The sequence below is a fragment of the Galleria mellonella genome, unplaced genomic scaffold (assembly GCF_026898425.1).
Source record: "Galleria mellonella isolate WM207_F2 unplaced genomic scaffold, CSIRO_AGI_GalMel_v1 utg574, whole genome shotgun sequence".
Taxonomy (NCBI): domain Eukaryota; kingdom Metazoa; phylum Arthropoda; class Insecta; order Lepidoptera; family Pyralidae; genus Galleria; species Galleria mellonella.
In genome coordinates, this window is record NW_026442122.1 from 1,280,573 (window position 1) to 1,308,150 (window position 27,578).

General features: G+C 36.5%; 1 protein-coding gene across 1 annotated transcript in view; it reads right to left on the minus strand.

The window, feature by feature from the left end:
• Positions 1 to 1,397: 1,397 nt before the first annotated feature.
• Positions 1,398 to 27,578, minus strand: part of LOC113522842 (moesin/ezrin/radixin homolog 1) — a 40,010-nt gene continuing 13,829 nt past the window's right edge. Inside the window, exons 2-10 of the mRNA XM_052899524.1 lie at positions 11,502 to 11,624; positions 10,715 to 10,885; positions 9,922 to 10,133; positions 8,484 to 8,744; positions 7,336 to 7,441; positions 6,737 to 6,871; positions 5,652 to 5,798; positions 3,948 to 4,178; positions 1,398 to 3,102 (exon numbers count right to left, since the gene is read on the minus strand). Coding sequence (XP_052755484.1) covers positions 2,938 to 3,102; positions 3,948 to 4,178; positions 5,652 to 5,798; positions 6,737 to 6,871; positions 7,336 to 7,441; positions 8,484 to 8,744; positions 9,922 to 10,133; positions 10,715 to 10,885; positions 11,502 to 11,624 — 1,551 coding nt within the window. The 3' untranslated portion in view covers positions 1,398 to 2,937. The remainder of the gene's footprint in view (positions 3,103 to 3,947; positions 4,179 to 5,651; positions 5,799 to 6,736; positions 6,872 to 7,335; positions 7,442 to 8,483; positions 8,745 to 9,921; positions 10,134 to 10,714; positions 10,886 to 11,501; positions 11,625 to 27,578) is intronic.

The following is a 27,578-nucleotide window of genomic DNA, read 5'->3' on the forward strand; positions in this document are numbered from 1 at the left end:
TGTGTTGCCATTCCTGAAGTCTCAGGTGTTATTCCTCTGTACCCAGTAAATTCACGCCATATCCCACCCTTCAAACCGAAACACAACCACGCAAACACAACTGCTTCACGGTTGAAACACGAATGGGACAGAGGTACCCAAGCAATCAACTTTTGTACAAAGTCTCCCTCTGGTAAATATATGTAATTTGTCGTGCTTCAGTATGAAAATTGGCAACATTACGACAAGAATTGTGAATCCTTTATTATTAGATTATATAGAAAGTGTCTCCATACAAATACTTTGTTAAAAATAGGTCAAATTTTATATCTATGCTGCGTGAATATAGTTACTGGACTGTCTGTCTGTATATTTGTTCCGGTATTACACAAAAACTACTAAAAAAATGATTGCGGTTATATTCCTGAAGGTATAAATTAAAGCCTGGTGTTTATATTAACTTGATATGCCATCTAGTCTATTTCATTGATTTACCTACTGAAATCCGCGCTTACGAAGTACCGGGCAATACATATTTATTACCAAGATATGGGAGAAAGTATCTTGTAAGATTAAATTGAAAAATAAAAATTACATAATACTTTGATTTATATCTGAGTGTGGACATAAAATATCATTTTTGTTTTTTAATAATTGAATATGACCAACATTTTAATTATTTTTTAAACCTAGGAACAAGGAGTAGTATAAAGAAGGGGTGATCAAAATGTCAATTCATAGCAGGCTAATGTATAGAAAATGTTATACGGCCGTATAATCCTACCAAATTCAGATACAACATGCTTGCATACTTTATACATAAACTGTGTCGAATATATAATCTAGTAATGTAAAATTTGTCATTGACAAATAATTGACATATCAAACATTTTCTATACACTAGCCTGTTACGAATTGAGAAAAATAGCAAATAATGGTATATCTTTCGTCCTCTTTTTACTAATTATAATTGCATAAGAATAAAGATACCTCCTTTCTTCCACCATATGATTTATAGTTTTTATTTTATCATTCCTATGTAATTCCTTGTTCTTAGGTTTAAACAGTATATTGATTTGTAAGCAATACGTACATTTATATCAGAAAAATATTTGTCATGTTTAATATAAAATTTTGGGAAAATATTAATCTAATTATTTGCAACACTGAAAGTTTTCAATAAAAAAAAAATACATGTCAGCTGATTTGACGTTTGGCGTACTAAAAGTTGATAAGTTTTTTATACTCGATACTCTTCTATACAATCTGAGTATGTATCATCTCATATCAAGTCAGTCGGTAATAATTACTCTGTGCTGATAATTATACTGAGTTCAGACATTAATTTATTTGTAAATTATATGACAGATGCAATATTTATGTGTAAGCAGTGGACCATATTTTATGAATAAAACCCATTTGATATTTAATTAAACGTTTTATTGAAAAAAAAATCATTTTCTAAATTGAAAGGCAACATGGTATTGTATAATTTTAGAAAATAATGACAAGACAAAAAGCTGAATGCTCTTAGTTCGGGCGATTGTTCGCGATGCTTCCACTGGCCGCGCTCGCGCCGACATTGAACGAATGCCGACGAGCGGTCAGTGGGTCGCGAACGAGCGCCGAACCGACCGGGGACATGCAACGGATGGCACTATGTTTAAAACAAAACACGACAAATGTTATTGTATTTTTTTTTTTTCAATTTTCAATTAAACCAAGTTAACGCCACCTCATTGTAATATGGAATGCCTTTTGTTCACTTACAAAATACAATTATACTCCTCCTAGTACGCATACAGTTATATACTTCGCATGTTATTTGGAAACTTGTTTAGAAAACAAACGGGGATAGGACACGTATGTAGGCCGACGTGGAACAATGTTAAAAATGTCTGCGGCATCGATCGTGCCGGCTACACGATATACACAATATGCTAAGTAACATAATATCAGTATTAATTTACACATCGATCATCTTACCAAGCTTTAACTTCTATATCTAAAATATAAATGATTATAAAAATAAATAAGGGGCGACGCGACGTCCCCTCCCTTTCACCTCACTTTACGTTCAGACAAGACACTTCGGACATTATGTTTATCGAATCATTTTATTTGTTCTCTTGAGCAACCACGTAATATTTAATTATCAACATTATGGGTGTCGGACACTATCGGCGAGTCGGCAGCCAGCAATGCTGCAGCGTCCGATCGGACACGGCACGACACGTACCGCTACAATAATAAACAGACAAAACGACCGAACCAATGTAAATGTTACTGGACAAACACGCAGCAACTCAACGACTCGAACCAAGTACATACCTACTCGAAGTTACAACGTGCAGTTAAACAATATAATCCCGAACACTTAAAAAATAAATATTAATAATAAAAACAAGTCCGTCGTGTGCCGATTTCAATGAATTATTTTATTATTATATGTATAAGTTATAGTAAGACATGATTCATCAACTATAATGTAGGATATATAGCACATTATGGTCTAAAATAAAATTACTATTAAGTAATAATCAATATGTACATTTATAGTCCCGACTGTGACGCCACGAGTCCGATGTCAGCGCCGCGCGGCAGGAACGTTACAAACCGACCATCAACTTTACACTAGCGTCAGATGCACACAGACCGACGGTAGTACAACTAAACAACACTACATCAACCAATAAAATTAACAACGCAGTCAAGTGTGAAGGGGAATGAAAACATTTTTTTTTTTGTTTTAATAGAATTAAAGTAGTTTTGGCACTTGATACCGAGTGAGGTCGGGTCGTGTGCATCGAACGTTTCCCACTATAGACTATAATTGCATAAATTATTCGCTCATCGGTCTCGAACGTTTGGAACGGGGAGCGCAGGCCCCGTGCGGCTGGAGGCCGGCGCTGGGGCCGCAGGTGGTAGTGCAGGGACGACGGCGGGCGCCGCGGCCGGTTACATGTTCTCGAACTGGTCGACGCGCCGCTTGGTGTTGCCCTTGCGTATTTCGCGCAGCGTCTTGTATTTGTCGCGGCCCTGGCGCACGTTCTCGCGGTGGATCTTGTCCATGGCCGTTTCTTTCGTTTCGTCCCGCGACTGCGCGAGGTCTTGTTTCAGTGCCTGCGGGTGTAGTTATTTGCATGTTAGTGATACAATTTTTTTTTAATGGATGAAATGGATTGGTAACCCTGAAAAATATTGAAATATAAATTGTTATTGGGTACTGCTAGATAATTGCAATTTTTTTAATAGGTGTTAATGGAATGGTAACCCTGTCTGCGCTATCGGTATACACTGGCGAGGCACCAGTGAGGAATGATAGATGAGGTTGAAATCAGGTCAGTCAGTTTAATGTGACGAATTCAACAAGTGTTAGTCATGATGGTTTTCAGGAGAAGCCACATGGAGGTCGATTTGATAGGGTATATTACTAGCAATAATAGGGCTGGCAAACTCCATTAGTAACAATTCCTCCCCCCCTCCTTGCGTAACGTTAGGATACTTCAGCTTTAGATTTTTTTATGCAGCTTAGAATAGCAAACAAGCTGAAGGCCTACCTAATGGAATGTGGTTACCCCGCCTGCGCTAACGGTATACCAGTGGGATTACCAGAGGGAGGCTTTGTACAAAAGTCGATTGCTTGGGTACCTTTGTTCCATTCGTGTTTCTACCGTGAAGCAGCTGTGTTTGCATGGCCGTGTTTCGGTTTGAAGGATGGGATATAGCGTGAATTTACAGGGTACAGAGGAATAACACCCGAGTCCTCAGGAATGGCAACGCATAGGGGGTATCATGGGCGAAACAGTACACTCTGTTATGTCCACGGTACTGCTCGTGTCTATAGGCGACGGTTACCACTTCCCATCCATCAGGTGGGCCGTCATCATGTTTGCCATTTGAAGTTGCATAAAAAAAGTGAGGGATGATAGGTGAAGATGAAGAGGCAGAGCCGGCCGGCGGCGCACCTTGAGCTGGTTGTGCAGGCGCTCGCTGCGCTGCGCCAGCGTGCGGCGGTCGGTGACGGGGTCGACCAGGTCGTCGGGCGCGCGCGCCAGCTCGCCGCCGCCCGCGTCCGACCCGCCGTCCGAGCCGTCCGCCTCCGCCTCCGCCTCCGCCTCCGCCTCCGCCGCGCCGCCCTCCGCCACGTGGTGGTGCTGCGGCGTCGTCGCCGCCGCCAGCGCCGCCGCCGCCTCGTCCTGCGCACACCACGCACACGTCACTACACACAACCACCTCCCAATCATATAGTGCATTACTGAACGAACGTGCTAATGTGGCCCGAGGCGCAGCCGAGACACACGTACGTGACTCCATCAATGCCTAGTTGTGGCCAAGGCTTGTATAGTACTTTTCTCAAACAATGCGCGGATATCAAAAACACAATTTTACTTTTAAAGTTCAATGACGAATAACGAACAATAATAGTTTTTCACGCGCCATAATGTTCCTTTGATTTTTTTTTTTTTCAATAAACAGCTTTCTATTTGCAAGCCAGTTCGAAATTTAAATAAAACCTTTTATTAGTTACCTCTTCGGTAGCCAAATTTCAAAGTAAAAGGTCATTCCATTTTTAAACTACAGGACAGATATGAGTTTACATAGTAATTTATCTGGCCGCAAAACACGACAGATATGGATTTTCATACAACTTTTGCTGGCCGCTGCCGCATGTATCTGGTTAGTACTGCAATTTTGATTTATCTCGAAGAATATTGTCAAAATAATGCTCACATTTCCAAGCATGTTTGAGAAAATAATTTATTTATTTATTAAATACAATAAAATTTGCCCGCACTAGGCGAATCTGTATCACGGGAATCCATAAGACATTACCAAGACACGGTGATTTACAAATATAAATTAGTAATAATAATCATTGTCTTGGTGTAATTGTTTCTTATAATTGTTTGTATCCATAATAATATAACCTTTTTAAAGAAAATAATACAAAGTCTATCTAAACGATACCAGTGATCCACCTCAGTCTGAGCTTAGACAGATAAAAATATTATGAAAATCTAAAACCCATCCCTTATCAATCCAGTTAATGTTCAAACGAATCCCTTGTTTTAAATATTTAAAACCGTTTTATAAAAAAATGTTCCGTAAATAACTTCAATCGAAAACACACACAAATCAAAGAATGTGTAAAGTTCTAAATTCAAATGTAAATATTTGATAATATAATGTATCTGAACATTGACCAATTTGTATTTTTCTTTTTTTATTTATCCACAATTACAAACAAAAAAAAATTTTTTTTAGGTCATTGACTTTTATTTAAGTTATACTAGTTAACAAACCATAAAATTCAATAACTTATACATAATACTACTACCGTAATTGTGATTGACGTTGGTTAAAAAGATTTTCATTTGTTCAACATAGTGATCATTGAAAATATAACATGGTGATCGAAAATGGCGGGAAACGTTAAACATGGCGGTATTCTGAAGAACGAAAGTAATATTTAAATATTTGACGCTGGCGGAAATGATCGTAAAAATTACCATTATAAACCATCCTATTACGATATATATATATATATATATATATATATATATATATATATATATATATATATATATATATATATATATATATATATATATATTATTAATAGACCATTGCCATTGGAGAAAAGAGAGAGCATTATATAAGGTGCGCACCTGCTTGCGGCGTGCCTCCTCGACCTCCTCCTGCAGGCGGCGCGTCTCCGAGTCCTTGATCTCGACCTCCTGCTGGATGCGCGACACCTCCTCCTGCTTGGTGCGGATCTCCTCCTCCAGCTTGGCGCGCTCCGCCGCTTCCATGTTCTGCACCACGCCACACCACACACCGATCAAACATTACTCAATACACACGATTCACTATCTTAACTATTGGGTACTGTATCAGCTTAAACCAAACATGGGCAATATGATAATATTTCAAGGGACATTACTGTCAATATCCAGTTTACAAGAACAAATAAAAAAAATAAGGTAGACTAATTTGTTTACGTTATATCAACTACATAGGGATTACACGAAATTTTTACAGTAATGAGAGAAAAAAAAAGTGAGTATTTGGAACCATAAATGTAATGTTTTTAAAATCTATTTTAAAATAAGAATAATTTTCATTTAAAAATAGAAAACTTTTAAAATAGAAAGCTTAACAATAGAAGAAATTTATTAAAAAACCAGAGGAACCGGTGAATTGCCTATCAATTACAATGAATACTATTAAAAATTTACTGTTCCCATTTAAAATTACTTATTTTTGATATTTCATGATTTTTTTTAGTTGAACTTTAGAATTTTTCAGTCTTTTTTTAACCACCCCTGTACAATGAATAAAAAAAAAAAAAAAATCGTTCAAGTTGTTTTTGAGATTCAGTGAGAATAACAATCAACAATTGATTTTTATAAATGAAATAATAAACTTATGTATTTAAAAAAAATATTACTTACTAATATTAAAAGTATAACATTTTATAAAAAACAAAGCTTGGATTTTACTCAATAGTGTTTAAATAACAAAAGAGATAAGAATGAAATTCGGTCAATGGTAGACAATTCCTTGGATTTTTGGATTTAGAAAAAAAAAAGGGCGATTAAAAAAGACCATGGATAGGTCACAGTGACACAGGTTTTTTTTGTCTGAAAAAGCCTATCTCTCAATAATAATAATGTCCTAGATTAATTGATGGACAAACAGGGCCGCAGTGTATCAATTTTAATATAAACACCATGACAGAAGCTGCCCTCACCTTGGTCTCCTCGAGGCGCTGCATCATCGCCTGCAACTCGTTCTGGCGCTGCTCGAGGTCCTCCTTGGCGGCCTGCAGCAGTCGCAGCTGCTCCTCCAGCCGCCGGATCATGTCTTGCGCCTCCATCAAGTTCGCCTGTACAACAAACATCCAACCATCAGCATCATTGGCACCGCGCGATAACTGTGTATTTATTGTATCAAAAAATAAAACAAAAAAAAGGTACTTTATTTATATAAGAATTCCCACAACCAAGATTCCTTCTCATTTCGGGCTGAGCAACTGTGGAACAAGCTACCTTCTAACATACTGGATAGTTCTTCCATTACTTCTTTCAAGATTGAAATCTCATCTTATAACTAATAATATGATGTGTTGTATATGTGTATATATTGTATGTATATATATATTATATGTTATTATATTATTAAGGTGTTACCAAAATTATCTGCATTCCCTTTAAAGGGATATAGTATTACACATATATGTTACGATGATAGAATTTTGTGTCTCAAATGTCATAAAAAAAATATCCTTAATAAATTGTAAATTTTTCATCCTTTGTAAAAATTTAGTCATTATTTAAAACATGCGGCGACCTGTGAGCGCTCCATCTCCTCTTGCATCTGCCGCAGCCTGTCCTCGTACTCCTGCTGCTTCTTCTCAGCGCGCTCGCGGGCCGCTATCTCCAGTTGCAACTTCTCTCTGTAATGTAATCAAATCATTTTTGAATTAGAATTTTGAAAATAATGCAATATGAAGATTTAATTTTTATTAGTATCCCTATGACATTTGTCCCTATGTTTATGACATTTCATTAACTTTCTGTTGCCCGACTGTTGCCGTCCATGATCATTCGCAACACCAGATGCACTGCAGGTGCTGCCTGTCTTTTAAAAAGATCAGAATGCTGATACCCCTCTGGCCAGACGGATTGGTATAGTATTTTGTATTTTGCACTGATGTATTGTGTTCTATTCTCCTAGTCGTTTTTTTGCAATATACTGAAATAAATATTTTAATCATCAAATGTGATACAACCAAGAATGTGTCAGGTCAACCTTCACATGGTCCCCTCTAGAAACCATCCTGCTGAATTCCAGGTGTATTCATCACAAGGGAATAACTGACCTGCCTTTTCATTCTCACCTGTCATCGCTCACTGGTGTCCCACCAGCATATACAATTAGCGCAGGCGAGATTACCATTCCATTATCTATACTTATAATAAATCTGTAGAGAGGTCAATTCTGTACATGAAATATATTTCCAAAATAACTATTAGGGAGTGATTATTGATCGATACTGATACCAAAAATGCAATTAGTAAAATTTTTGTCTGTCTGTATGTTCGTTATAGAAACAAAAAATACTCGACGGATTTTAACGAAACTTAATACAATTATTCTTCATACTCCTGGGCAGGTTATAGTATAATTTTCATCACGCTACGATCAATAGGAGCAGAGCAGTGAAGGGAAATGTTGGGAAAACGGGAGAGGTTCCTCCATTTTTAAGCTTCCGTCGCGTGTGCAGCCTTAATGGCCACTTTTTAAAATGTAAAAATGTCTACCCGTGCGATACCAGGACGGGCCGCTAGTCATATATAAAAAAGGATTGCCTTTTCATTCTCATCTATCATCCCTTACTGGTGTCCTGCCAGTGTATACTGTTACCGCGGTATACCGTTTAACGAAGTTGTTATTTCATTATCACGTATTAAAAAAAAAAAATGAAGCGGACTCACCTCTGCGCCTGCTTGGCGAGCTTCTCCTCGCGCGCCTGCGCCTTCATCTGCTGGACTTCGATCGTGTCCGGCTTGCGTCGGCGCATGTACAGCTCGTGGTTGCCCATGCACAGGGCCAAAATACGCTTGTTGATGCGCAGGCGGGGAGCGAAAAAGACGAAATCCGGCGCCTTCTTGTCGATCGGCTTGATAACAAATTTGCGATCATTGAACGAAATGTTGCGAATCTCCGACCAGGGGAATCCAATTTTGGGAGTCAGTCTGCAAAGATTATGCATATATATATATATATATATATATATATATATATATATATATATATATATATATATATATATATATATTTATATATATATAGAACAAGATGGAGTGATGACTTCAAATGCATTGTGGTGGCAGTGGATGCAGGTGTTTATGGATCGTTCTATGTGGTATTCTATGAGAGAGGCTTATATTCAAAAGTGGTCAGAAAATGGCTGATAAGATGATGATATAGTACTAGCTTTTACACGCGACTTTGTCCGTAACCGGGATATATGTATATCCCGAAGTCTCGTTTATGCTGCTATGCATTACAAATCCAAGGGTAGTACAGAGAAAGCACTAGGCGAATTATAATATTATTAAGAATTTATTCATCACCTTTCAGCCATTATCGCAATCACCAGGGGTTGGCGCATTAAATTTTCACCTAACTTCATTATTCATATTATACAAGGTTTTGGTTTTTGATTTTACGACTGGCAGCCTGCAGAAGACTGCCAGTCGTAAAACAGGCAGCAGTGCTCCTTTTAAAACATCACCAAAGGCTAAATCCACCTGAAAAGCGAGGCAACTACTGTCAAAACCCCCCATATAACGAAGGCTATGTAGACCTAACAAGTTAACAGTTCATAAAACAAAAAGTGAGGGGGGAAAGGTTAGAAATAGTATTAAAGTTGTATTAGTATTAAATTGTATTAGTTTTTACCCGTGACTTTGTCTTCATGACTGAACGAGATAAGTCAAGTCAAACGTCCCCTGGGGGGGAAAGGGATTGTTAGTAATGGAGACTGAGAATTCCATTGCTAGCAATATACCTAACCAGGTCGATCTCCTCGCGGTTCCCCCTGGAAACTATCATGGTTAATTCTTGATGAATTCATCATGACGGGCTAACTGGCCTGTTTTCATTCTCATTTATTACCCGTCACTGGTGCTCCGCCAGCGTATCCCGTTAGCGCAGGCGGGGTTACCCTCCTTAGGGGATGTTATCAAGAATTTATTATTGTATTACCAAAGCCTAACTGCAGTTGCCAATCCACTAGCCAAACGTGGCAGCTACTGACAAAATCCCCTCAATAGGGGGAGACCTATGTTCAGCAGTGGCCGGTGAACAGTTAATATGATGATAATGATGATGATCATTAAAAAGCGAGCAATTCTCAACAGGACTGACTTGTCATCTTTCTCGTAAATGTTGAGTCCCAGAGCGTCGACGCCGAGCCAGAGCTGCGTGCCCTTCTTGTTCTTGATCTCGAAATAGTTGACGCCGTACATCTCGAGGTCCTGCGCGATCTTCAGGTACTCCATCATGGCGTCCTCGCGCAGCATGCCGCGGTGCTCCTGCCACCAGTTCGTGATGCTCTGCTCCCACTCGTCGCGCGACATCTGCCCGACACGTTACTTACATTGTTGAAACTTAAAACCTTACTTCATGTCGTCCATATTACATTAATGTGAAATTTTTTTTATAAGTTTTTTTTGTACAAAGTCCTCCAGAAGGAGACTTTGTACAAAAGTCGACTGCTTGGATACCTCTGTCCCATTCGTGTTTCAACCGTGAAGCAGTTGTTTGCATGGCTGTGTTTCTGTTTGAAAGGCGGGAAATGGCAGCGAAACTGCAGGGTATAGAGGCATAACACCTAATTCCTCAAAAATAGCAACGCATGGACACGGTATACTTCCTTATATCCATGGTACTGCTCATGTTTATAGGCGACGGTTACCACTATCCATCAGGTGGGCCGTCAGCTTGTTTGCTATTCTAAGTTGCATAAAAAAACTTTTTTTTTAATACGACTTAGAATGGCAAACAAGCTGACGGCCCACCTGATGGAAAGTAGTAACGGTCGCCTATAGACATGAGCAGTACCATGGACATAACAAATATTCACATCATAAATATTTGTGAGGATTGTTAGAACAGGATTTGCAATATGGAATATGTTGAATGAATGAATATTGAATACCTTATGTTGGTCTGTGACACGCTGCGGTAATAAGCGGTCGTTGGCGAGGAATCCCTGGCCGTGGATGGACGGATTATGGTCCCCATGCCTCGCTTGCACTGCGTACGACGCTAGCAGCACCGACGTTTCTGGGGGACAGTAGATTTCATCCGAGAGGATAGCGTTTTTCACCTGGGCGAAAGAATAGAAAAGAAATTAAAATACATCCAAATAAAAAGTACTGTACAAGTGAAATCGAAATTGCGAGTATAGATAATATTAGGACAAATATTTTATCAATAAAAAATTCAAAAATATAATAAATTTGAGCCTTCCATATTAATATATCGCCGCCCATTGTTTTCTCCATGTCACCTTTTCGTGATATTTTTTTGTACTTTTTCCTAAGTTTATTACTGAAGTTTTTTGGAGAAACAATAAACAGTGTCTACAACATTACTACTCGATTGGAGTAGTAAAATATTATTTATCGCTGTGTGTGTGTGTGTGGGGGGGGGGGATAAACAGGTCATTGTTAGCAATGAAATGGTAACCCCGCCTGCGCTGTATACGCTGGCGAGACACCAGTAAGAGATAGTCAGGTGAGGATGAAGCCAGTTTAGTTAGACCATCGTTATCAGGAACTAATTACAACAATTTGCTGGAAGTAGTAGTAGGTAAGAGTTCGACTTTACATTATCTTCTGTCGACTTGACAACTGATCTGGGAAATTTAGACGAAGGAATGGCTAAGAATACATTCTTCGACTATTTCATTTTCACACATTAAAAATAGCAGATATTCTTACCTGAAGATAGAACAGCTTGAGTGTGATCTCTTGTATAAGCTCGTCGGCTACATCCTCTGGGTAGAATTTGGCGCGGAATTTGAACTGTAGTGGGTTCTCTTTCTTGACGTCCTGTTGCATCACCTTTAAACAAAACAAAGCTACATTAAAATCTGTATCTCTATGTATATCTATTGGGGACATAAATATATTTGAAACATAAGTAATAAATATTCAAAATTGTTTCGTATACAAAACTTATTTATTTACAGGAAAACCAGGGCTACATTAGAGTAAATAGATATAGTTAAAGATTACAAATTAAGCCACTAATTATTATAGTTATCTAAGGTTACACCTAAAAAAAAAAAAAACGAAATTCAATTATGATAGTTGAATGCTGAAACGTTTTTCCAAGGACATGGACTAAATATTTTAAAAACTTTATACAAAATTAATCATGTGACTGAACGACGAAACCGGTTTGTACGGAAATTAAAAAAAAAAAATACTTCGGCTCATGTTTTTTAGAAAAAGCGGTTCAGTTTCATAGCCGTTTGATGTTACCGTTCCGTTAAATGCTGTATATCAATTGTCATCTAAAATACTGTAAGGGGATAGGCAGATAGAACCATACGCAAGTCCTGAGTTCAGATATACAAGTCAGCTATCTACTACATCGAACGTCTTACCCATCTGGAGAACGGTAGCGACCCTGACTTCGTTTCGTGCCCAGCAGTGTGGAGTGGTCCAGGGTTAGCGTTAAAAAGGCAACAATTAATTACAATTCAGCGCCAGTTTCTGGCAATTATTGGGGAAAGCAAACTATTATTGTGCTGTGAAAATTATAAATAGACGTACCTACATATAGATGCTATATTTATATGACGATATAGAAAAATTAAGCTACGTAAAACTAGCCAACTTACACAAATAGCAATTGATACATTTAATGCATTATCACTATATATTTTACCATGTAATTTACCATATCAATGAACGATTAATATGTATATATGTAAGTTACATCATCCTAACACGATTCATGTGGGGGGAAAGGGATTGTTAGCAATGGAGTTTGACAGCCCCACTGCTACCAATATATACCTGATAGGGCAGGTCGACCTCCACGTGGTTCCCCCTGGAAACCATCGTGAACAATTCTTGTTGAATTCGTTACGTTGGGCTAACTGACCTGCTTCATCCTCATCTATCATCCCTCACTGGTGCCCCGCCGGTGTATACCAATAGCGCGGGTGGGGTTACCATTCCATTATCACCCATTATAAAAAAAAAAAACACGATTCATGTAGAGGAGAATAATTTAATGTATTAACATCTATGTATAAAATTTAATGAACAATTATAATGTGAAGTAACTACTTTATTACGTTGAATATCTAAAATTAATCTTAATAGATCCTAAGATATTATAAATTTGCAATTTTTGCAACTTTATAAGAATTTTAGCACAGCTATGACATTGCAAAATTGTTTGAAGGAACTTGTCCCTAGTAATCGTGGCACATTTTAGAAAAATTTATCAAATCCTGTCAATTGAATGAATTACAAACCTTTTTAGGATATACAAATCACCAAAGCGTGTGATTAATCGACGATCATAAGGTAGAAAGAATTTTTATTCAAGTCATGTTAAATTTAAACATTTTTAAATAGTCATTTTTATAATTCAATTGCCCATAAGGAATGCAATTTCAATGAAGAAGAAACGAGATTTTCAGAAACTTTTATTTTTTAAATTATGAATTTGTGTGAATGCAAACTACTATGCAGTATACATTATAAAATATATATATATATAATATATAATAATATTGTGTAATATATAAATAAATATATACAGATTGATAAACTCAACGGTACTATAATAATATAATTTAGCATACAAATGGCATTACAACAAATTTATAAATTACTTGCAGTGCCCAAAGCAGACTAGGTTTCTACAAGAATGTCAGTACCTACATAGCCTACAATTAAAACAAACAAAACATTAAAAAAAACAAAGAAACGAAAGGTGTGCATAATTAAGCTATTTTCCCTAAACGCCGCCATTTTTTGCACAACAACCACAAAAACTGTTACTAGATGGGATGATGTCACATGGCGGTGTTAATGACCTCGCATTAGCTAAAATCGTTAAACATTACCCGGGTTGTCCTAATAATGAGAACAGAGAAACACCATTAAATAGAATTGACTACAATGTGGGTATTGTGGTGGATAAAAGTACTCTTTGACAACACCAAAAAAACCGGGGGGAAAAGGATTGTTAGCAATGGAGTTTGACAGCCCCATTGCTAGCAATATACCTTATTAGGTCGACCTCCACTTGGTTCCCCCTGGAAACCATCGTGAACAATTCTTGTTGAATTCGTCACGATGGGCTAACTGACCTACTTCATCCTCACCTATCATCCTGCACTGGTGCCCCGCCGGTGTATACCGATAGCGCGGGTGGGGTTACCATTCCATTATCATCCATTTAAAAAAAAACACTACAAAAACCAACACATAATACACGCTAATCAAAGCGATTTCGTTAAAGCGAACATTGTCATGATTATTAAGGCCTCTATTTATTTGAGACTAGTTTTTCCCCGCGACTTTATCCGAGTTATTGTTATTATCAAACAATTAAGAAACTTATTCTCTCTTACAATCACCGTTACTTTATTTATTAAGCTCTTAGAGGCTTACGTTAAAACAGTTAAATAACATGGACTTTTTGCTTAAATGCCTTCCATGTGATTCCGACATAGAATAGGTCATCCCTGATATGATTTGATATAACAGGAATTACGAATTATGTACAAAAAAAAAACTGCCAGACTTTCCGTTCAGTACAACATTCATCATCATTATCATCACCATATAAGCCATTAACTGCCTACTGCTGAATATAAACCTCCCCCATAAGGGGGAAGGGGTATTTCCAGTAGTTGCTTCGCTTGTCAGACGGATTGGCAACCGCAGTTAAGCTTTGGTGATGTTTCAACAGGGACGCTGCTGTCCATTCCTCGACCACTAACTTCCCTTAGTCGCCTCTTACAACATCCACGGGAAAGGAAGGCGTGGTCCATTCTATGCTGGAACCACATGGCACTCAGTATTTATTTATTTATTTTATTTATTTATTAAATACAAAAAAAGTATATATTACATAATAATATTTTAATACATAAAAGTAGTAAAGTAATAGAGTCTGACTGACTTAGTTCTGAGGGAGACATCAATATCACTAGTGTCTTATGATAGTATTCTACTAGTGGAACTAAGGATTTCCCCAAAAAAATACAAGTTTAAAAAGTCGAATAATTCTATGTCTCCCATATTACATCAGGCGCGTCAAGTCCGTATGTAATTCTGAACTTTTTTGTGGCTTTTCAATCAAAATTTTCTAAGACAGATCGATGACTTTGAATTTACCCTATATAAGAAGTCTAGTTTTATATACTAGTCTAAAAGCTAAGTTTTTGTTGACGTTGAGAAATCACAACCCACTATAATGTTAATAATAATAGGGCGCCAATTGCAAATGAAAGACAATTAATATTAGAACAAAATTGAAATACATATATGTATTTCAAAGTCATTAACTCTCTTTCATGTTATTATATAACAAAAGTCCGATATGTAAATATATTTACATAAAAACACATTTGACAGCTAATGATATATCTGCATTCCTCGATGGTACCTAATCGTAAAGATTACGTTTATCAATATTGATAATTGCCGATTAAAATTAACGATGAAATCATCCGATTACAAAATCAATTTATAATTATGCCAAATAATTATTTTATACAAATAATATTAAAATTTACATACATTGAATAGGAATTGTATCTATACAGTTCAATAAAAATGGATGCCAAAGTTGAGTCTTTAATATGACGTCATGGCCGAGTTTAAAACATACTTAATTTTCTTATCTTTGCATCTACGTACCCTAACACTAGTACAATTTCATCTAAAAAAGTTTCGAGTCTTAAAGAAAATATTTCATTATGCTTTGAATACAATAATAATAATGATAAATCTTGAATAACAATTAATCATTTGTTAGGATTGATGGTAAAAACATTGAATTATCGTCGATTTGAAATAATCCTTTCCTAATCCTTACGTAATTATTGACAACATGTTTCCAATTTCCAAAGGTGCTACTAATCTCTATTGTACTGTGTACACAAATGGAAAAATTATCAATTTAGCAAACAATTGTAATCTACAACGAGGAATGTTACCAGTGTACGTGTCTATCAGCAGTTTTGAATACGTACGTGTAAATTAGCTAGATGATTTATTATTAACTATATCTACAATATTGTATAACAGACTAAAATTAGCATAACCGTTTTTGTACACACAACATGTCCTATATGTATTATTTACATTGTAAATATTTTGCTTCTTATATTAAAATAAAAAAATTATCGAATTATACCCGTACTTTAAAATGGGGGAAAGGGATTGTTAGTAATGGAGACTAAGAATCCCATTGCTAGCAATATACCCAACCAGGTCGACCTCCTCGCGGTTCCCCCTGGAAACTATCATGGTTAATTCCTGATGAACTCATCATGATGGGCTAACTGGCCTGATTTCATTTTCGTCTATCACCCTTCACTGGTGCTCCGTCAACGTATCCCGTTAGCGCAGGCGGGGTTACCATACCATTTTCACCCATCAAAAAAACCGTACTTTAAAATAACACAAATGATAGGAATATCCTTTGTCTGAGTTTAGATGTAAACAAACTTAAACCGTATCGTACATGGGCGAGACAAATTGTTCCTATTTTCGACGTTAAAATCTATATACAGCAATATCTATATAAAAGGAGACAATATTGTCGAAACTTCCTTCATTGTATCAATTAACTCAAGTTTTTGTAGTACATTTACTCCATCTAGCTCTCTACTTGTAGCACTAGCCAATCACAACCTTACCAGGTCATCGCCCCTGTCATAGGCCGCTTCCTCATCATCGACCTCAGGAGATATCAACTTCTTCACAGCTGCAGTAATGAACTTCGTCGACCTCTCTACTATGGAGTCAGGCTTGAAACCACATAAAAATAATTCTAGGCGAAAAATAAATTAAACCGACACGAATTGTATTAACAGATGGTCTAATTAGTAATTACAAATATCTATTTTTAAAGTCCTTTCCATAAGTGGATAAAGCATCTAGTAATGATTCATATATGTTTGACTTATATGTTTATACGATGAAGTATTTGAACACATTGAGTTGAGATTGTACCTGGTCGCCTAACAGCTTTAAATATATCCAGATATGTTTCCTTTCATATTTCAAACAAAACAATAATAAAATTGCGTAGATTTAACAATAAGAGATTATAATTTTATAATTAACTAAGAGTTTTTAATGGTTATCTGAGTCTCTACTTAGATCCACTTGAATGGTTACACAACATTGTTATTTAGTTCTACGTCATACTTTATCTATAAATTTCAATTATATGTATATTATTATAGTCAACGAGGGGCATTAGTGGGTCGGATTAAAACCTCTTGGGGATCGAAGGTGGACCAGGTCCGTACTTTGTCCGCATAGATTCTAATCGAAACAAATTGTTCATATTCTAAATTTCGTGATAATGTTTTAAAAACAAGTTATCAGCATTCATTGAAAGTATCGCTAATGACAGGTGTATCGTATAGCACAGGTGGCGTAATGGAGCGCCAACACTCGCAGCAGGCCTATCGAGTGTGAATAGATGCGAGACATTAATTAGCAGACTCTTAGAGGCCCGCGAGGATTGAGCAACCAGTCTGCCGTGGGAGCGGCGAAAGTACGGTCAACGACCCCGTCCGCCATCGCTGCACAATCAGCTGTTCTTGTGAGCATACTCGGCTAGTGCATCTGTTTTGATCAATTTAAAGATCTTGATGTCATAGGAATAAGTCGTCAGCGAAATAGTTGTGGGAACGCAATCAGTAGAAGAATTCTCAGTGGTGGAACGTGATCACATCAACTTAGTATAGATTAGGTGAAACGTGCGAACCATTTGAGACATTTCTCCATCAATCTGTTCACACACGCATGAATTGCTGTGGATAGTTGCGAGCGAGAGGGACAATCGACTGTCTCGGCTAACCTAGTTCGCGGACAACGCCATGACACCTTGCTCGACCCTTCTAAGTGCTGCTTTGACACAATTATGTACGTTTACAAGTAAAATTGCATTATAACATGTTATGTACCGTTGGTTTCCCTTCTCCGTTTAGTTCGTGGTCGTTAACATTACTGTCATTTTATTATTCAGTGCTGAACAATAATTGTCCCATAAGAAACTGTACTAAGCTATCAACTCCTACATTTGGGGTCGCTCTAAATTACGATTATTCTGATCGTAAAGCAATGTATTTACCCAATATACACTTAGCTCAGCTATAAGCAGATCATCAAGATAAAAATTTACTTAATATCTAAAAAATACCAAATTATATAAAAATAAAATCGTCATTCTTGGAGTTAGTTGCATTGTAACTAGTTAATGTTTTTCTGACAATTAATTTGTTTAGAGAGAAGACACAATTGAGAGGGCTCGTTGCCAAACGTATGTGCAAGTATATCACGGATTCGTGCATTATTGTTTTTGAAATTTAATACCATATTTATTTCAAATAAATAATAATAATTTTTCACTAACTGATATACCTACTACTACTACTTTTCATCTTTTGATTTAGATTCCCCTTGACATTTACTTATCAATACCTTTTTCATTCATTTCACTTTCTTCCTTTGCCTATTTATTGTCCTTTTTTTACTAACCCAGTTCTTTATGTATTTACCTATACATGCAACATCTTTTATTACAATTTTTTTTTCAATAAATTTAGCCATCACATTTGCTACTACTGTTTACCACTTTCATCCCTTATTTTTATTCATCCTTCCTATTTCTCTTCTTCTTAATGTTACTTTCTACATTAGATATTTGGATTCAATAGCTTAGTATTATCACGTGTGAATACGCAAGGTCATCTCCAGGTGGTAGACTGGTCGTCACGCCACTTTCACCTGTCTGCTTTGCCGCTCCTCGGTTACAGCACATCCGTGCCTCGAGGTTTGACCGACTCTAAAGTGGTAACTGTACCTATTTCACATAGTATCATCATTTATGTTTATTCTTTATTGTTTAGGAACTTATATTGACATAATGTCATTTTTCCATAATGTCCATAAAGCAGTAGTAAGTAGGTAGTAAATAACAGACAATATCAAATTTTGGATAAACGTTATATTCCGGAATGATTGCACTGATGCATGTTATTGTGATTATTACAAAAGAAGCATTACACACACATACATAACTACATACTCAATGAATTAGATGACACGAAAATGCTCGAACTACAAATCAAATTGCGTTTAATAAGTAGATAATCAATGATTTTCTCCAAAGCTATTGTGACACGAAAAACCTGCTTTGTAAACAGTATTGAACGTATAAATGTTTTCACTCGTGTCTCGCGTGTTTTCAGACGATTTCGCGAAGATGTTATTTGCATTGTAATCACCTGTTTCGGCGCACTAGTCAAGGACACCGATGGTATTGTTCGCCGAATGGCAGAGGCCGTCGGATCGCACCTGGGTCTGTGCGCTGCTCGTGGGAACGGGGTCACGCGGCCGGATCGTCGCGCATCGCCGGTCGCGTATGCCGATACCAAAACGCGTTGATACCTCATAATTATATACACCATAGACACACCTGGTGTATAGAGTTGAAGAAACAGTGGGAAGCAGTTTTCAAAGGTCAAACGGTGTTTGAGAACATTTTAACGACTGTGTGATACAAAACATTGCAAGCACTAGTACCTAATTCTTTGGTTTCTTGTCCAAACAATCTAGGATTTCCTTGTCGTAAATTGGTGGTATTGGTAATTCATCTATCTACATAAAGACAAGTTACCATATCAACGTTAAGTTATAAGTAGCCCGTCCTTTTAATAGTCATTACGATAATGGGTAGCATGCTTGTGATCCTTCATATCATAAACATTTAAAAGCTAACGAAGGTCACTACATTTTATAAAATAACATTAGCTATTTCCCTATATGGATAATACATTAAATATTTTCATATCATTTGTGGAGATAACACGTCAAGGTCTACCAGCTCATACCTATCACATGTGAATCTGAGTAAGTTGCAAGAAAGATTAAGGCAATTGTATCATGAATTTTTATCTAATGAGTATGATACCGACTAGATAAAGGATCCAAATTATTACAGAGTCCGTGATGCAAAACTTGCCACTAATACCACGAGCGATTTATAACTGGTGATAAAAAGCAACATTCTTCGGTAGTTAAACACCGCGTGTCATTATGCTCTTGTGAAGTTTATTAAAATCATTACACAAGGTCCAAAAAAAATACTATGCCATACTCTACCAATACGGAATAATACCAATCTCTTCATAGTAATTGCTTAAGGGCATACTATAGGTTGGTATTGCTCCATTGATTTGGAAGGTGAGATAGCAATGGCATGGTAAATAAATCAACAAGATATTGCCGCAATATTTATTTCAGTTATCTCAATGCTGATTCGAAGTTTTACGAAAGATAACTCAAACCACTTGTAATAGATAAAGACCCATCATATACCCAATAAAGTGTTTCTTAAGTGCATAGAAAATATGGGCCTAAAGCACGACGTAACGCAATAAAAACAAATTAGAGGAGATTGCACATTTATTAAATTCGAATGCGTGTTTGTTTAAAAACACGTTAGAGTCATGTGAGGCTGATTAAAGGGGATCTGGAGCGAAGCCAACCAATTGAAAGTGCACCGGTTGATTTACGTCGAATTTAAATATTATTATTTTAACATTTTTTTTTATACAACTTAGAATGGTAAACAAGCTGACGGCCTACCTGATGGAAAGTGGTAACCGTTGCCTATAGACATGAACAGTACCATGGACATAACAGAGTATACTGTTTCGCCCATGATACCCCCCATGCGTTGCCATTCCTGAGGACTCAGATGTTATTCCTCTGTACCCTGTAAATTCACGCCATATCCCACCCTTCAGACCGAAATACAGCCATGCAAACACAACTGCTTCACGGTAGAAACATGAATGGGACAGAGGTACCTAAGCAATCGACTTTTGTACAAAGTCTCCCTCTGGTAAATTTTTAAAGTTTATCCGTAGGGCCCTTTTTCTTTTCATTTAAGTTTCCTCTTGTTGGTGCAAACTAATTAATGTTTTTTCTTCCAGCCAGCTCTATCCCATGCCATATATGTGACTTCCCTATATGACATGACACCTAATGTTTGCTTTTTTTGGTACGTGTTTTGTGCGAGTCGCATGCTTCTTTGATTATTTCTTTCTTATTATTTAAATTAATAACAAAAAAGCCGGTCAAGTGAAAGTCGGACTCGCGCAACAAGGGTTCCGCACAAAATCATCAAGTTTACATTTTTGAGAAACTACTACAAATTTACGGTATTCGGGTTTTATCCTTTACTTGTGCTACATTGCTTTTTGCCAAATATCATGATTCTAGGCCAACGGGAAGTACCCTATAGGTTTTGATTCCCTTTGCGAATGTCAAAATATGCGATATAAATGAAATAAACGGCCGTGTCTTTTAATTGCGTCGACTTAAAAGCTTGATTTTTTCACTGCTTTAAGAGATTGCAGACCTGAGTATATGATATTAATTTCAACTTGATGCCTCCACGCGTTTCTAAGAAAAAGTGTCTTTGACAGACAGGATGGACAACGAAGTGATCTTTTTTCTTTTGAGGTACGGAACCCTAAAAATATGTTATTATTCAATGAATTTCACTTCTTATACATATTCCAATGCTGCTTATTTACGCCTGTGTATTCGTTTGTCCCCTTCCGCGGAGACTTTCCATTACATTTCTATTCGCTGTAATCGCACGTGAAATTGTTTCAAAACTACTTTAATTATGCTAGGTTGCGTTTGGTAAGTCAACAAGTGACGAAACAAATGTCGAGTTCACTTGATAAAGATCAGACATTTTAGTACGTATCGAAGAATGTTGATGATGACATGTAAATATTATTAATATATACACTTTTTTATACTAATACAATCATGCAATAAATATACTAAAGTTTTTTGGTTACTGTTTATAATCATTCCATACACGCTTAATACTATTTATATCTATACAAATAGTAATATTATAAAAAGGTATTGTTTGATTTTTTGTATGTTTGTTTGTAATAAATGAACTCAAAATTTACACAATGAATGAATGATTTAAAAAAAAATTATCTATAGTTACATTATCTTTTTTTTTAGAAACTTAGAACGGCAAACAAGCTGACGGCCCACCTGATCGAAAGTGGTAACCGTCGCCTATAGACATGAGCAGTACCATGGACATAACAGAGTATACTACTTCGCCTATAATACCCCCCATGCGTTGTCATTTCTGAGGACTCAGGTGTTATTCCTCTGTACCCTGTAAATTCACTGCCATATCCCACCCTTCAAACCGAACCACAGCCATGCAAAGTTATCTGTGAGTAACATAAGCTATATGTTACTCACAGATAACAAAAATATAGAGATCCTAACGAAACTTGCAATAATTTAAGTCTAAGTACAAAAAAGGCCGAGTGGTCCCGGCATAGGATGGCCACCCCTTTCTTTCCCGTGAATAACGTAAAAGGCGACTAAGGGAGGGGCAAGGATGAGTAGCAGCGTCCTTCTGAAAACATCTCTAAAGCCAAACTGCGGTTGCAAATCCGCCTGCCAAGCGTGCCAACTACTGGCAAAACCTCCCAATGGGTAGGGTTATATTTAAGAAAAGCTAATTTATCTCTCTATCTATCCTTTCGAAGCCAGGGTGGATCGCTAGAACTGTGTGTGGAGCATTTCGTGATAGTTTAATTAGCGGCCAGTATCTTAGGCTAGTCGAATAACAAATTGTAAGCAGTGTTCATCGTTATTTTTAAAACATATGTTCAGTTTTTAACAATATCTATATTATAAGTTTTATAACTAATAATAATTAAATATGTATATCTGTTGTTTAGTACTCACAGTAAAAGCTCTGTTTTGGGAAACTAATGGTGGTATTTGTTATGATGGCCACCAGATGGCCACTCACGACGTGGGAGACCACGATCACGTTTATGTGACCACCTCGATATATTTGTAAAGGCATGGCAAATATCGAACGTGGTATAGAGGTTTCCTATTTGCAATTTTCTGCTTGTAGTGTCGTGTAATTGATTTATGAATCCAATTGTTTTTGTAATATCAATAATTCATGTTTGATAAATTAAAAAAACGAACTGTTTGAAATATAAATAGATCGTATTTTTTTTGGTAATGTTTACAGGTAGGTAACAACTATTACATAGGACAGTTGTAAGCAGAAAGGAGTGAAATAACAGTTTTAATATACATTTAAACTTTTGCTATTGCTGTTGCCCTGCTTAATAATAAAAAATTAAAATTAAAAAACTACTTTATGGTCCAATTGTTTTGAATAATTCCTGTACATATACGTCTCTAAATGGTAACGAGGCGTCAGGCGAAATATAAAGATTTTTAAGGAGAATCAAGATATTTTTTAAATAGAAAAATATGAAACAGTATTAAAATTATTTCTTATGGATTTCCATTTGCAATAGACATTGAAAAGATTCGTATTTCTTGACCTGAATATAGAAATAATAAAACCAGACGACAAATATTTGCTACAATAAATAGGTATATTTCCTAACTATGTAGTAATAAGGAATTGAAATTTAATCTAATCATCATCATCATTATTTCAGCCATTGTCTGTCCACTGCTGGACATAAGCCTCCCCCATAGATTGCCATAAAGAACGGTCCTAAGCCACCTGCATCCATTGACTCTACTACTACTTCATTCATATCTGTATCCTGTGATTAATGATATAAATAAATATATAACTCTTAACCAATCAAAAGTACTTTTGACTGAACAGGTTGGTCAAAAGTGGTTTTTTTTTTGATGGGTGAAAATGGTATGGTAACCCCGCTTGCGCTAACGTATCCTACGCTGGCGGAGCACCAGTGAAGGGTGATAGATGAGAATAAAAACAGGCTAGTTAGCCCATCATGATGAATTCATCAGGAATTAAACATGATAGTTTCCAGGGGGAACCGCGAGGAGGTCGACCTGGTTGGGTATATTGCTAGTAATGGGATTCTCAGTCTCCATTACTAACAATCCCTTTCCCCCCAGTCAAAAGTGATTTTGACTGAACAGGTTGGTCAAAAGTGGTTTTGACTGAAAATTATTGGGTATTAGTAATTTTTACTGTAAATTTGCGATTAGGTTATGGTAGGTACTTTTAACTGTTTTGACTGATTTTGCTAGTCAATAGTACTTTTGAGTTTCTGGTTAAGAGTTTTAACTGCAACATTGACAACATAATCCAAACATATTTTTATCATATTTCATAATTATGAAGGATACCTATGAACACTTTTTAGCTTTTTGCCCGCTGCTTCATAGGCGTGGATTTCAATAGTAGAATAACCAATTAAATAGACTTCTTCTAGATACGTATAAAGATATAACATACGCCACATTTTAAGTTAGAGTTTAGAATTTTATTAAATTAATAAGACAATATGTACTCACTTCGTCTATGAAAAATTCATTGTTAGAAAGTGCAAAAGAATCATTAAACTTGGGCCCGTGTCACGGTTAGTAAAACTCATACTATTTTACGACGAAAAATTCACAGACTCTTTTATACACTACAAAGGTAAAAAAGAAGCATACGTTTCGCCAGATGTCATATCAGTTCGTGAACTCTTCTAACACTAGAGACCTCAATTGAGTCACACCGATCCTTGCGATATGAAGATCTTGACTCACGGTACCCAGTAACCTTTCACTTTTTTTTAACACAGGGGTAAACGAGCATGCGGCTCACCTGATGGTGAGTGACTACCGCCGCCCATGGTCACCCACAACACCAGCGGCATTGCAGGTGTGCTGCTGGCCTTTTAAAAAGCATTTAATTCATCATATAAGCCTTTAAATGTCCACTACTGAACTCCCCCTTGAAGCCTCCCCCTTCGAGGGGTTTGCCAGTAGTTGCCACGCTTGGCAGGCAGATTGGCAACCGCAGTTAGGCTTTAGAGATGTTTTAGTTTTCAGTACCCGTTATTAATATATATACTATTATAAACGTGAAAGAGTTTGCTTGTTGTCTCTTGCTGCCACAACGGCTTAACCAATCACCAGGGGGAAAAAGAATTGTTAGTAATGAGGTTTAACAGCCTCATTGCTAGCAATACACCCCATCAAGTCGACCTCCACGCGATTCCTCCTGGAAATCATAGTGATTAATTATTGTTCAATTGGTCACTATGGGCCAACTGACCTGCCTTCATATTCACCTGTCACCCTTCACTGGTGCCCCGCCAGCGTATACCGATAGCGCAGGCGGAGCTATTATTCCATCTTCACTCATTAAAAAAAAAAACAATCACCATGAAACTTGGTATACACGTACTATGTTGGATGGAGAAGGACATAGGACCTTTTATTACAGTAAACATATCCCGGTCACGCGGACGAAATCGCGGCTTAAAACTAGTCTCCCTTCAAACCTGATAGTAGTGACATATAGGCGAGATGTAAAAAATAATAGATTAAATTTCTACCTAGTGATTATAATATATATCACAATATACATATTATATAGTATATTATATAATAAATTTATATATTATATAATAAAACTTTACTTATATATATAATAAATAAAACAATATACAATGGATAGATATTCTGTTGTACCATATGTAAAGCAATAAAGAATGATCTCACCGACATGTGGGAGGGAGGCAATGAGCAATCCTTTGGCGGTATCATCGACCGAAATGTTGCATAAACATACTGCCTTACTTGGAAATATATAATATCATACATTGTCATATTTTTTTATACCACGAAGCAAACTACTAGAGAAAGAATGTACAAAAGTATTTTGACATCTGTCCCATTCGTGTTTCTACCGTGAAGTAATTGTGTTTGCATGGCTGTGTTTCGGTTTCAAGGGTGAGATATAGCAGTGAATTTACAGGGTACATAGGAATAATAACACCTGAGTCCTCAGGAATGGCAACGCATGGGGGGTATCATGGGCGACACAGTATACTCTATTATGTCCATGGTACTGCTTATGTCTATAGCACTTCATTAGGTGGGCCGTCAGCTTGTTTACCATTCTAAGTTGCATAAAAAAGCAAGCAATACCACAAGCATACAGCCCGACTAATGGTAAACAGTCACTGTAGCCTATGAACACCTATAACATTAGGGGTGTTACGTGCGCATTGCCGACCATAAAAAAAAAACCTTCATATACCCTTTTTGAAGAACCACATGCTATAACCTCTAGGGAAAACCTCATATTATTCATTAACTGGTAAAAAGTATTTTAAGTTGTGGGTCGTAAGGACTACTCATATTGCATAGCAATATTATAATTATAATCATCGGTACTTTTTTTTCCGTTGCTCCCCCTTGTGGAGCATCCGTGGGCCCGGATATTAATTTCCAGGTTGTTAATTTAGGAGTATTGGCAAGGCTATTTATTTTTATTTATGCTCACATTCTTCTCATCTCGCATCCATCATTTTTCTTTCTTTTCCATTATTTTCAAGCGTATTTTCTAGTAGTTATTTATCTTTTCCGTTGTATATCCAACTTCGTTCGTAACGGTATTGCTATTATACGACACCTTCTCCACTGTTCTACTGTGTGTTGGTGTGTTTATAATTTTTAGGTTTTAAATAAATCCTTACTATTACAACTTAAAATCATCGGTACTGCATAATATATGAAGCGTATACAAGTAAATTATTTACACTCAACGCAGTTACAAAAAAGCGCTTGAATTCTATACAGTCGGTTTGGTATGAAAAATCAATAAGTATGCATGTGGACACATATTGACAAATGTACAACCACATCAATTCTTGTTACTTCATAAGGAAAAGTCGCAAGTTTAACAACAACATGAAGTTGGTGATGTAGCGATAATAATTCCAAGGTGATTTGAGAAAAAATAACCACAATATAAATTGAACACTGGAACTGAGTAAATAACAACAACACAACATTAATCTATACTAATATTATAAAAAGGAAAGATTTAACTGTTTGTAATGAAAAAGACTCAAAAAACTACTAAACTAATTTTAAAAAATCTTTGACTTATATAAAGCTACATTATCAGCTAGAGACATAGGATAAATATTATTTTCGCAAATTCTATGTACTCATGCAAAGCCGGGCTTTTTTTTGCAAATACTCATAAAAATACATTACATACACATCCGTCAAGCTTATCTGCCATTGGGCTAGGCAGAAAGAATAGCACGCAAAATAGTCCGACTTCATGAAAATTTTCATAATTAAAAATCTATACATAGTGTTTTTTTTATTAAATCGACAAATTCCATTCAGGTTACAACGACCTGAGTCATCTCGACACCGGCCACCTAAACTAACATAGGTACTCAGCTTAACACGCAACTGCATTCTTGGATTCATTCAACGAGGTGCAATTAAGTAACAAAATAGCGTGACTTACGTCTCCATCACGCGAATTTATGTCTGTTACGACCTATACGTAGTACAAGTGAGACAGTAACTGACCGCGAGCCGTCGACGATGCGACGGTGAAATCTTGAAAACTTTCCCGAACGGTGCTAATAGACGTTCGTACTTGCAACATTAACCTCTATATGTTCCTATTGTCAATATATAATGTTTGCTTGTTCTATTGATTTATTTAATTAATTATATTAACGTGTGATGACGAAGCATATAATATATTAACACTTCTTTTTACGCTTAGGACGTAATAATATTATAATTCCTTTAAAAATTTTCTATTTATTTTTATACTGTACAGTCATGTTAAAGTAAATGCTGTGAATACCTTCAATAGGCATGTCGCGTTAATATTGTATTATATTTAAAGTTTGTTATAAATGTTATAATGCAATATGCTGTATGTATTCCTATAAATAA